This window comes from Sebastes fasciatus, chromosome 3 (genome assembly GCF_043250625.1).
Source record: "Sebastes fasciatus isolate fSebFas1 chromosome 3, fSebFas1.pri, whole genome shotgun sequence".
Classification (NCBI taxonomy): Eukaryota; Metazoa; Chordata; class Actinopteri; order Perciformes; family Sebastidae; genus Sebastes; species Sebastes fasciatus.
The window spans coordinates 31,770,164-31,782,157 of record NC_133797.1 but is presented as its reverse complement, the minus strand read 5'-3'; the positions used below and the strand labels follow the sequence as shown (position 1 = coordinate 31,782,157).

The following is an 11,994-nucleotide window of genomic DNA, read 5'->3' as shown; positions in this document are numbered from 1 at the left end:
AAAGCTCCCAAAACTTAACTGGAAAAGAAAAGTCGTAAATCAGGAAAATGGCCAACAGGACATAGTGTAACTGATTACATCGTGATTACATATACAAGATTTTTCAATGTGGGAGGGGGAGTAGATATAAATTCAAGCTTTTTTAAAAAGGTTATTGATTTTTTGTGTGTGTGTGGAAAAACTATATCAGACACATATTTCCAAGCAGAGTATTTTTATGTCATAATTCATGTCTGGAGGGAGGTCTTTCAATATATGTAAAAACTTTTGTAATTTTTTTAAAACTTTTTTCAGCTTTTTTGATTTTTGTTCATCTATCTTGAATATTTTTTGTTTGATCACTGACCATGACATCAGCAGGATGTTATTAGTTTCTTGCTCATATACAGGTAAACCTGTATATTCTTATGCCTGATGATTGACGAATTTCTAATTCAATTCACTTTTAGAAGCTTAAAACCATTTTGAATATATTCACAATGTATTGCATTGAAAATAACATTTAATCTGTTATCCTGCACATGCTTTAAAAATAGGATGGGGTGTGCACACAACCCTTAAAAGACTGTGTTCAATGAGGTTTTTTTTTCCAAGAGACTTTTTATGTTTTCCACACATTTGTTTATTTAAAGAAATGAGGGGAAATGGTACAAAAGAAGTATATTTTTAAATGTATGTACAAAAATGCCATAACTAGAGATTAACTAGATAACTCGCCGATACCCGATTCCGAACTTTGGGCAGTATCAGACTCATTTCCAATACTAGTATCGGTATCGGAACAACTCTAGCCATAACATTTAAACATTCAGACAAACATTAAATTCATTTAAATATACAGTCAGGCACACAGTCCACGAATACTGGAGAAGCCTACTGCAAAATCAGCTTAACAATGTGTCCAAGCATTTGACATTTTATACGACGCAGTCATCTAAAGACATGCTGCAGGTGCCCATATGTGTTGAAAAATAGTGTAGTATTGACAGAGTTAGGCTTGTCTGTATGGTTAGAGTGTTGTAAAGCAATCAAATAAATATCCATGGCTATGAATGACCATGACTATGACCATGACCATGATCATGACCATGACTATGGCTATGACCATGGCTATGACCATGATCGTGGCCATGGCTATGACCATGATCGTGGTTGCAGCTTTGGCCAAAACTATGCTCCGAGTCTGAACCGTGTCCATGACTTAGCCCAAAGCTATGTGGAGATCCATGTCCATGAGGATCAATAGGCGGTGTGGCACTGGACAGAGCACTGGTCGAATTCGACCAGCCTTCATGAATATTGGCCGCAGTATTAATGCTTGACAATGGAGCGTAAGCCTGGACCGGGTAGGACCCAGGTGTTGGATTGATCTGTGGAAGGAGGGTCTTCCTCCTCTCTTCTGTGGAAGCAGGGACAAACTTCACCCCCCTGATGCTCCTCAACAACCTAAAAGGCATCATCTTCTCCAGAGCGCCAGCCCTGGCCTCAGACACGTCCAGACGAGAGAACCATCCTTTCCCGTACATCCACCCGACCAGGATGGCGATGATGTTACAGGGGAGCACCGTGTGAGGAATGAGGGCAGTGGTGATGATGAGGAGCACCCAAGGGAGAGCCATGGTGGGGAAACTGACTCCACACAGGAATCCTTTAGTCATTTTAGTGTGCATGGTGGTTAAAGCCACACACGCCAGAGCCACAGGAACCAACCCCTCGGTGTGACTCTGGCTGCTGCTGCCGTCACCCTGCAGAAGAAGATCCAGGAAGCTGTAAAACAAGCCTGTGGTGGTGGACAGCAGGAGGAACAACATCAGGAAGCGGACGGTGCCAACACCTTTCTCCAAGCTGCCACTGAGGAACACCAAGGCTGTGATGTTCAGGAGGAGCTGGGCAGAGGTTTTGTGGTAAAAAGGGTACGTGAAGATCCTGTGGAGGTGTCCATTTAGAAACACAGTGGCACCAACACTGAAGACCCCCTCAGTGAGGTCCACATATGTTTGGATGCAGAACAAAACACATGATAGAAGCACCACAGTTAAAATCCCACTGGTGAGGACAGGAACCAAGTCTTTGAAAACTTGAAAGATCATTTTAAAGTTCTCAGTTCGTATCATCTTGCTAAATAACTTAGGACAACCACTGTTAATAAAGCTAAAGCTCAAGTTTCTATGTGGCTCCTAAACCGGAAGTACGGTTACTGTCATTGTCCAGACTGCTTTGCTTTGAGCTCGATGTCGATGTCTACTGTCCTCTCGGGCTGATGAATAACTAAAATGTTTACAGTCATATATTAACTTCTTATACACTATAATATGGCTGTTGTTCAGTTGGTTGGTTGTTCAGTTGCAGCTCCCAGAAGTAAGCAGCTTAGCTAGATGTAGAACCAGGCTAGCTCGAGTGTTTAAAAAAAACAACTTCTGGTCAAACCTTTTCAAAATAAAACGGGGATTGACGAACAGTGGCACATTTTGTGTAAAAGTTAGATTTAACTGCCTAGCAAATTAAAGCATCTAAGCTGTATGCGAGTCAACACTGCAAAACTCAGACACGCAAAGCCCGTGGGGTTAAAAAAAATACGCTAAATGTAACTTCTTGCCAACGTTCATTTTTTATTTTGAAGGAGAATTCGCTCAACTTCCGCTTCCTAGTTGGAAGTGCAGACTTCTACTTGGGGTGAGAAGTAACTAAGTACATTTACTCAAGTACTGTACTTGAGGATTATTGTAGGTATTTGCAGAGTGAAATGTTTTACTTTTTACTTTACAACATTTATTTTATTTGTAAAGATTTTTCATGCAGTGAAGCGGGTGATCATCTTATATAACAAAATCAGATTAAATTACCTAGTATTTTATATAAAGTAGTTAGTATATGCTACTCAAAGGCAAACACTAAAATGCTGCCTACTTCTTAATGCATCGCTAATTATAATCCAATATACTATAATAAAAACCACAAAAGAGCCATTCTGAATTAATGACTAATAACGAATGCTTCTTTTTTTTGTTACTTGGTTGATAATACGTCTTTACTGTGCTTTTAAAAAGTAGAGTGCAGGACATTTTAAACTTGTTACTGAGTACTTTTCCATGTTATTGCTCTTGGATCTGAATGAGGGCTGTCAAAGTTAATGCGAGAAGAGTGAAGATATTGGCATCATGTAACTTCTTACACGTATAAATCAATCCGGGTCGGTGTCCCATGTGCGCTCGCGTGTGGTTCCGCTGTTCAGACAAGACTCCAACACAAACTACACGGAAGCACCAAAGTTTTATCTAGTGGAGCCAGTCTTGCAAAACAGTGTTGGCCGCGGTCGGAGGACTTGGGGGAGACCGTAGCTTTGGTCTCCAGGGCCAGAGTCTCTGCTGTACTCTGCTCCTCTGCTCCTCTGCCTGCCTGCTTGCCTCCACGGGCGGCTGTGGCGGGTAGAGCAGGTTGTCCACCAATCGGAAGGTCAGTGGTTTGATCCCCGGCTGTTCCAGGTCACATGTCGCTGTGTCCTTGAGCAAGACACTTAACCCCAAATTACTCCCGAAGGCATAGCCATCGGTGTGTGAATGAGTATTTAGATTAGATCCTGATGGGCAAAGTTGGCACCTTAGTAGCCTCTGCCATCAGTGTATGAATGAATGGGTGAATGCTGACATGTAGTGTAAAGCGCTTTGAGTGGTCGGAAGACTAGAAAAGCGCTATATAAGTCCAAGTCCATTTACCATTCACTCAGCTCGCTCCACTCTCACATGCATGCGCGCTCACTCCACACTGCAGAAGAGTTAGTTTAGCTCTGAGAATATCTAGTGAATGTTCATGGATGTCTGTGCAGACATAAATGCTGCAGCTCCTCCAGACCAACAGAGGTTTTCCGTGTCTTGTGAAGTGACGGGGCTCCGCAACGAGTTACGTTATCGTCTCTGACCGGATGCTGGTGTTTCCCCTGTTCCCTCCGGCCGCGGTCGGGAGGCTGAAGCAGGAAAAGCCAACACTGGGATCAGCATTGATTCATGGAGAGACCTTCATCTAGTCAGCTACCATTACTGCCAAGCAGGTGAAATATAGAGTGTTATTGTGGTTTTAGCTGACTTCTGTCGCCTCACTGTTTTGAGCGATGCTCGTTCATGTCTATTTAGAGCGAGCACAAGCACGAGCCCGACACTGACTTTCGTTGACTTAATGGCTACAGGTGTCGCTGTTAACAAGAATTTCTTATTCTTACAAACAGTCCCTTTAAAGGGACTTTTTTAACTTTGTACGCGCATAAATGTAGCGGGTCGTCACACATGCGCGCTCGCATATGCGCGTTCGCGTGTAGCCGCTGTGCCCTCCTCCTCTGCCTGCTCGCCTTCACTCAGACAGCTCAGCTCGCTCCACCTCTAGACGTGAACGCGCGTTCACTACACACTGCAGAAGAGTTAGTTTAGCTCTGAGAATATCTAGTGAATGTACAGGGGACGTTTGTGCAGAAATAACTGCTGCAGCTCCTCCAGACCAACAGAGGTTTTCCGTGTCTTGTGAAGTGACGGAGCTCTACAGAGATTTACGTTGTCTTCTCGTTACCGACCGGGTGCCAGTGTCTCCTCTGCTCTCTCCGGTTGCGGACGGAGAGAGCAGGGAGACACGCTGGAGAGCCCCGGTGCCTCAGCCTGCACTTAGGCAGGAAAAGCCAACACTAGGATCAGATCTAAATTATGTTCATGGAGAGACCTTCATCTGGTCAGCTAACATTACTGCCAAGCAGCTGAAATATAGAGTGATATTGTGGTTTTAGCTGACTTGTGTCGCCTCACTGTTTTGAGTGATGCTCGTTCAGGTATATTGAGAGCGAGCAAGCGCGAGCCCGACGCTGACTTTCGTTGATTTCACGGCCACAGGTGTCGCTGTTAAGAAGCATTTCTGAAAGTTACAAATAGTCCCTTTAAGTATGACAATCATGCGATTAATCGTGATTAAATATTTTAATCGATTGACAGTCTTAATCTGAATATTTTCTCCACCACTCAAATACACATTATCTCAAGTAACTTTAAGTTCACTGCAACTCCATTTCATACACATAAAATATGAACAAATGTACTTGTATAAAGCCTACACATATTTTTTTTGTATTTTTCACTCTGAGATAAAGCCACATTTTTGTTTACATTTATACATATAAAATATCTCCATAACGTGAAAAACATGACATTCTGATTTTGTAAAAAAAAAATAATAATAATTAAAGAAACGTGACGTCAGCACGTCTGTCCCCCTTCCGGTGTCGTCCGGTTACTGCGGCGGATGTTGATGTTTTGTCTTGGAGAGCTGGACGATGTGAACTGTATCGTCTCCGGGACGAGTTGATCTTTTTTTTTGTGTGGTTGTGTCTTCACGGTTTATATTTGTTACTCTTCTCGGTAAAGTTTCTCTGTTGTCCGTCGGCGTCGTGTCTGTCCCGGTGTCTGTCCCGGGAGACGCGAGGCCGAGTCGTGCGATGATGGAGGACTTTGATGAGATCTACGAAGAGGAGGAGGAGGAAGAGGAGGACGAGGACAGGGCCGCGGAGGAGCAGCTCCTCAAGTACGCTCCGGACCCGGTGGTGGTGCGAGGCTCCGGACACGTCACTGTGTAAGCGACCGGCGAGAAACGGGCACCGAGAGAGAGAGGAGTTTACCGGTTACCGTTAAACGATCCGCGGTGTCCGTTGATGCTAGCTCAATTAGCAACAGCTGGTGACCTAGCATAGTCAGCTAACTAGCTACTAAGTTAGCATTGAGCTAACTCTGACGAGGAGTGGCTGATTAGTTTGAGCTTTCGTTTTAGCTGAAGTAGCTACATGACCTTTATACACAGTTATGTACCTTTTATTTGTATTTTTATTTGGTAATATTTTTATTTTTATTTGATAGTATTTGTATTTACTTATATATATTTATTTTATTTGATATTTATTTGATAATATTTTTTTATTTGAGAATATTTTTTTATTTTATTTGAGAATATTTATTTGAGAATATTTATTTTATTTGAGAATATTTATTTGAGAATATTTATTTTATTTGATATTTATTTGAGAATATTTATTTTATTTTATGATATTTATTTCATTTTATGATATTTATTTTATTTTATAATTATTTATTTTATTTGATAATATACATTTTATTTGAGAATATTATTTTATTTTATAATTATTTTTTTTATTTGATAATATACATTTTATTTGATAATATTTATTTGATAATATTTATTTTATTTGATATTTATTTGATAATATACATTTTATTTTATGATATTTATTTTATTTTATTTTATAATTATTTTATTTGATAATATTTATTTGATAATATTATTTTATTTTATAATAATTTTTTTTATTTGATAATATTTATTTTATTTGATAATATTAATTTGATAATATTCATTTTATTTGATAATATTTATTTTTATTATTGTTTATTTTTATTATTTGTTCCCACCATTTCTGGACTTGAATACGGGATCAGACTGGTTTTGTACCGAGCCTGTAGGAGGTTTTAAATGGTACATATGTTGCTTGGAATTAATAACCAATGTGCATGATATTGATTGATTTTTCGTGCTCTGAAATTGCTTAATTATATCTACTCAATAACGTTACTGAAAGGCAAACTATTTCCAGTAAAATGTTAGCTAACACAAAGTTGTTGTAGGAACTGAAGTTGCTGGATGTTGCATCTAGTCCAGTCAGGGAAGAGCACACAGAGTGCAGAAAGTATCAGTATTAATAGTGTTGAGTTATCACATGGTTTCCCCTCACCAGTCCTTCTCAAAAAGTTTTGATGCTACATTGGATTTACTACTCTCTCTGTGTAATGCAACCCAGAATAAACAGGAATGTATCACTTTTAGTTTTAGTCTAGGTTACATGGATATACTGCAGGTTTTGGGTGTCTAACACAGCTATGTTTATCATCTTTGATATCCCAAAAATACTTTATGTGAAATACCAGATGGTTTCTGTTTTGATTTTATAATAATGTGTCTGTTATGGGCAGGGTCTGAAATTAGTTTTTTTCCTCACCTACAACTGTGGCAGGTCACTGAACATTTCTACCGGCCACTAAATGTTTTTGTCTGCCACTTCTGAAATCTATCTCTGAATCAGTACCAGACAGTATAAATATGGAATATATCATGTGACTTTAATCCCTGACAATTTTAAATTTATGAATTGCTTTTTAAAATGATATTTCGTAATATAAGGAAATATATCTGCCATGGTGGCAGGTGACCTGAAATTTCTACCTGCCACAGCCAACATTTACCCTGTATTTAGCAGGTGGTAGGTGCTAATTTCATTCCCTGGTTATGGGGCTCATCTCAGGAGGTTTATCCTTATGCATATTGTAATAATTTACCCCTGATAACCTGCTGGACTGTTTTACCTTTTGGATGAGTGGCCTGAAATGTAAAGTCGTGGTTCACTTGATGCCACTTGGCAAACATTTGTTAGTTTATTTAAGCCAATTATTTCAACAGTGCATGTCTGCTAATGTATGTAACTAACAGTCTACTGTTTTCCCTCTTCCCTACAGGTTTGGGCTTAGTAACAAATTTGAGTCAGAATTCCCTTCAGCACTTACAGGAAAGGTAAGTGTCATGTTGTTATCAATTAATACATACTATGGCAAAAGTTACATTCTCACATTTACCTCACTACAACATTTACCTTATATTCTAACCACCAACCAACATATGATACATCATTTTATTCTTTTTATATTAAAATTGCTAAACATTCTTTAGTGCAATATGTTGTGCACAAACAATGCTGCATTCATTCATCTGATCACCTACTGAAAACGCAGATTAAATTTGTCCGAACACTACGTAAACACTTCCATCCTGCCATCTTAAGAACGTTGAATGTGACTATACTAACTATACCGCGTGTGTGCACGTCCTCAGGTGGCACCAGAGGAATTCAAAGCCAGTATCAACCGTGTAAACAGCTGCCTGAGGAAGACTCTGCCGGTGAATGTGCGGTGGCTCCTGTGTGGCTGCCTCTGCTGCTGTTGCACATTGGGCTTCAGTTTGTGGCCTGTCATTTGCCTCAGCAAGAGGGTGAGATACCCATCCATGTTACATTTGCATTCAGGAAAAAGGTTAATATGTTGATTTTTTTTAGGGGGGTTGAAAAGAATGTCATCTAATGTCACCGTTGCCTTCCAGACAAGAAGATCTATAGAGAAACTTCTGGAGTGGGAGAACACCAGACTGTACCACAAGGTGAGCATGAATGGATATGTATGTAATAAAGTGTACCTTGTCAGGACATGTTATAAAAATGTGATCTCTATTGTACTCTGTTTGCAGTTGTGTTTGCATTGGAGACTAAGCAAAAGGAAGTGTGAAACCAACAACATGATGGAATATGTAAGTATCTGTTGTTTTGAGATGATAATATACAATACGGGAAGGCTGGTTTGATCGATGAGTTTGAAGGCTTATTAGACACCATAACACTGCATAGGGCTTTTGTAATACTAATGAGGAAAGATTTTACAGCTGGAAAGATATCAATTTTATCCTCCATCGCAACAATTGCAAGGTTAACAGTAGAATGAAAATGTTCATATTACATAGTGATCTACAATGTAAAAATGTGTAAAAATGGTTTAATGCAGCATTGTCAATGTAGTAGGCTCATTAAAAATGAATGTCTGTTTTTTCAGACAGTGCTAATATTGGCTTGAACATGGCTTTACTTACACACTCAACATAGGGATGGGTGATAGCCTATTAATCACAGTTTATGGGGTTTTATATCACAGTGATGTACAGTATATTGTGCCAGAGTACATTATGTCGATTCACTAATTAAAAAATTGCAAGACTAAAGCTGTGCAGAATTAAAATGTTGATTGAGAATTCAAATGTCAGTGTCGTTATGAATGAAGCTTCAAACTATTCAGTACAGCTTTAGCAGACACATCGATGTACTTGATCACGTTGATGCAAAAAGTCTGCAAATCTGAAATTGCCATAAAGCAGTTCTGCAAATTGATTGCAACATTATCTGCAATACAACCTGAGATAGTAAAATGAGAGATACTTTGGTAGAAAGGATGTTGCAAAACTCTCTACAACTTGAATAATCTGTATCGTCTCACAGTAACAGCTTTTTCCTCTTATCTCCTGCAGGTAATCCTAATAGAGTTCTTACCTAAGATCCCCATCTTCAGACCGGACTAGCCTGACTGCGGCTGATCTTAAACCTCCACTGCAGCCCAGCTCCGTCACAGAACCACAATGGCTGTCAAGCTCCTGAATAAATACCCCAAATGTTTTTGTTTACAGGGTAGCATTGATCCTCCCTCTTTTCTCCCTTAAACCCCACACATACCTTCACCCTTGTTTACAAATCCAGCATCCCAACACTCGTTTTTGGAGTGAATTCATCATTGAACCACGACCTATCGGGGCGAGCTGGCACACTTATAACCGGCACTAGCCTGTGGGATGCCAGCGGAGAACCAGCCATGGGCAGCGTTATGGATTTTGGAACTAGAGCTGGAGACTAGACTCTCAAATCGAGTCCTCTGAGCGACGACTGGAATTTTGTCACTTGTATGTTCCCTAACCTAAGCACATGGCATAGTCAGACCATGATGAAACCAACACTTTAACATTTTACCCACTGTCCCACCGCCAACTTCACCTGCAAAAAAATACACCCCAGTGCTTTTGTAACAGTTGGTTTGGTGCTCTAGATCATTACTAGAGGCTGCGGAGGCAACATAACACAGAACTCCAAAGGAACCTTTATCCAAATCAACTCTGTAGCGGACAGACTAGTCGTACAGGAGCATGCTGGGCGAGTGGCCACAACAGCTGAACTTAACAATGTCACTCTTCTTATCAACTTACCAGACATCCTCTCGCCTCCTTTCATATCGCTGCACACTTCACTGTGCATCACCCCTTAACCCAGTGACAATCACGCACTCTGACTGTACTCTCTGTAGTATGAATGGGTCTTTATGCTACACAGTTTATCTGGAACAGTTTGTCTTCATCATTATGTGTGTCCAGGTGATGGGCTGGCTGCCTAGCAACTGCTTCTGAGTCGCAGTGGAACAAGTAAGCTGAAAAGAAAGCTACTAGCGATGAAGAAGAGACACCTGTGTTCTTTTTCTTTTAAATATCTCAAGTATTGTTTACTGTTTCGGTGAAAGAGAGGGAGTCAGTGCTTGCAAATCGTTTCACTGTATTTGTTATGTGTGTGTGTCTTTCTGAGAGAAACCTAAGCAAAAAAGAGACAAATCAGACATGAAGAGATACTCTTTACTCTGTAAAGCAGGGTTCTTTCTTTGACGCATTTCTTTGCCATAACCGATCTTTGTTACTTTTGTTGTAGTTATTTATAAAAGTGCACATATAATCTGTGCATTTGTGAAATGGGCCTCAGTTTTTTTTTGTTTTTTTGCAAAGGTATGCCATGGTTGTTTCCTTTTTGTCTTTATGGTCATGTGTCAACACTAAAGCACACAATCGGTCCTTAACACTTTCACATGGCCTCTCTTCCTTATCTGCAGACCTTGGCTTACTTATATGAGTGTTCAAGTTAAGGATGTGGCTCTTCTGAGAAAGTTCCTCTGTTTTAGATTTAATCTGACTGATACATTCAGAGGTCTGGGGTTAACAATAGTCTTAGGTCCTCTTTATTAGGTTTTTACCAGGGTTCTGTATCACGAAGCAGGATTACTGAAGTTAGCTTGATAACTGCACTGAGTAAAACCAGACTACTCCCAAATCAGGAATTTGGATGTAAAGCTGCAACGCTAAGCAGTGTTTTTACCAAAAGACCTATAATGGAGCTAAAATGAGAGTGAATCTTGGACTTCATCAGGTAGCCGGAAACACGACTCCAAATGAATGCTAATGTTGCTCTACTGGATGTGTAGGTAGGCAACTTTTTGCTAACAAGTTGTTCATTAGTTCAGTTATCTAGCTATCTAACAATCCTGCTTCATTATAAAAGGCCTAAGACTATTCTGTGGACATGTTATAGATCACATCATAAAGCACATCTCGGTTTAATGAAACATACATACCATTTGCCAGCAAAAAGGAGATGGTTTAGATTCAGCTATTCCCACTCAGCACACCTCATGATTTATGAAAACATCCAGAGAATGAGATTGAACAAAGCCACTTTGTTTCGGGTCACACAGCTCCGGTGATTGTATGAGTCACACTCAGGGGATTATACTTACAACAACAAAATGTAGTATTGGAAAATCTCACTGTCAGGTGTGTTCCAACGTTAACAGGGGCTCAAGTATATTATACAGATAATACATGACTTGAATAATTGTAAAATCATACATTTGGAGTTTGTTTTGAAATGGAAAAATGCCCCTTAAGAGAAAGACAACTTCCTGTTTAAATAGTAAAGGAAGCGCATATTCCACAGAGCCACAAACATTGTGTTGGTTTATATGGTAAAATACCCAAATTCACTTGATTACCACTGGGTTGCCTCTTGATTCATCAGTCACTTTTCTATATTTTTGATTGTGGTCTGTTCTATGTAAATCAAGGCATAAGGCCATATGCAGATATTTGTGGTGTGTGTGTGTGCGAGTGTATGTGCACGGTGTATGCAGATGCAAATGTTCTTCATAGATCTCAGACTGTGATTGAACCCTGCACAGAAAATGAGTCCCTTTTTTATATAATCTTGAGTGGTCTGTGTGTGTGTGTGTGTGTGTGTGTGTGTGTGTGTGTTTGTGTGTACGAGGGAGAGAAAGATATATGTACATATGACTCATGAGCAGATGTACAGTAATAAACTACCAATAAACAAGGCTATGGGCATCCTCCTCTGTTACTGTGTGATTTTTGTTTTCCTGCTTGTTGACGTAAAGTCTCTATGTAGACTATCAGTCATTCAAGGTCACAGGAAATCTAGAGGAACTACGTCAAAGACGACTGGATTTGCTGTTTTACTCTTGTAATGAGTGAAAGTTAATA

The 11,994-nt window shown here is 39.8% G+C and overlaps 2 protein-coding genes across 2 annotated transcripts; one reads left to right on the top strand and one right to left on the bottom strand.

Moving 5' to 3' along the window:
- Positions 1–905: 905 nt before the first annotated feature.
- On the bottom strand, positions 906–2,265 carry rhbdd2 (rhomboid domain containing 2). Its single transcript, XM_074630271.1, has one exon. It carries the CDS (start codon positions 2,112–2,114, stop codon positions 1,047–1,049), a length of 1,068 nt encoding a protein of 355 aa, XP_074486372.1. The 5' UTR covers positions 2,115–2,265; the 3' UTR covers positions 906–1,046.
- Positions 2,266–5,249: 2,984 nt separating this feature from the next.
- chic2 (cysteine-rich hydrophobic domain 2) lies at positions 5,250–11,843 on the top strand. Its single transcript, XM_074630273.1, has 6 exons — positions 5,250–5,601; positions 7,551–7,605; positions 7,924–8,079; positions 8,188–8,244; positions 8,332–8,391; positions 9,160–11,843. The coding sequence occupies exons 1-6, from the start codon at positions 5,468–5,470 to the stop codon at positions 9,208–9,210; spliced, it is 513 nt and encodes a 170-aa protein (XP_074486374.1). The 5' UTR covers positions 5,250–5,467; the 3' UTR covers positions 9,211–11,843.
- Positions 11,844–11,994: the final 151 nt, after the last annotated feature.

Bases quoted from the DNA above. Each gene is read 5' to 3' on its own strand.
- rhbdd2 (XM_074630271.1), bottom strand. From the start codon at position 2,114: ATGATACGAACTGAGAACTTTAAAATGATCTTTCAAGTTTTCAAAGAC.
- chic2 (XM_074630273.1), top strand. From the start codon at position 5,468: ATGATGGAGGACTTTGATGAGATCTACGAAGAGGAGGAGGAGGAAGAG. The intron at 5,602-7,550 runs GTAAGCGACCGG...TCTTCCCTACAG, and splicing joins GGCTCCGGACACGTCACTGT to GTTTGGGCTTAGTAACAAAT. The intron at 8,245-8,331 runs GTGAGCATGAAT...CTCTGTTTGCAG, and splicing joins ACACCAGACTGTACCACAAG to TTGTGTTTGCATTGGAGACT.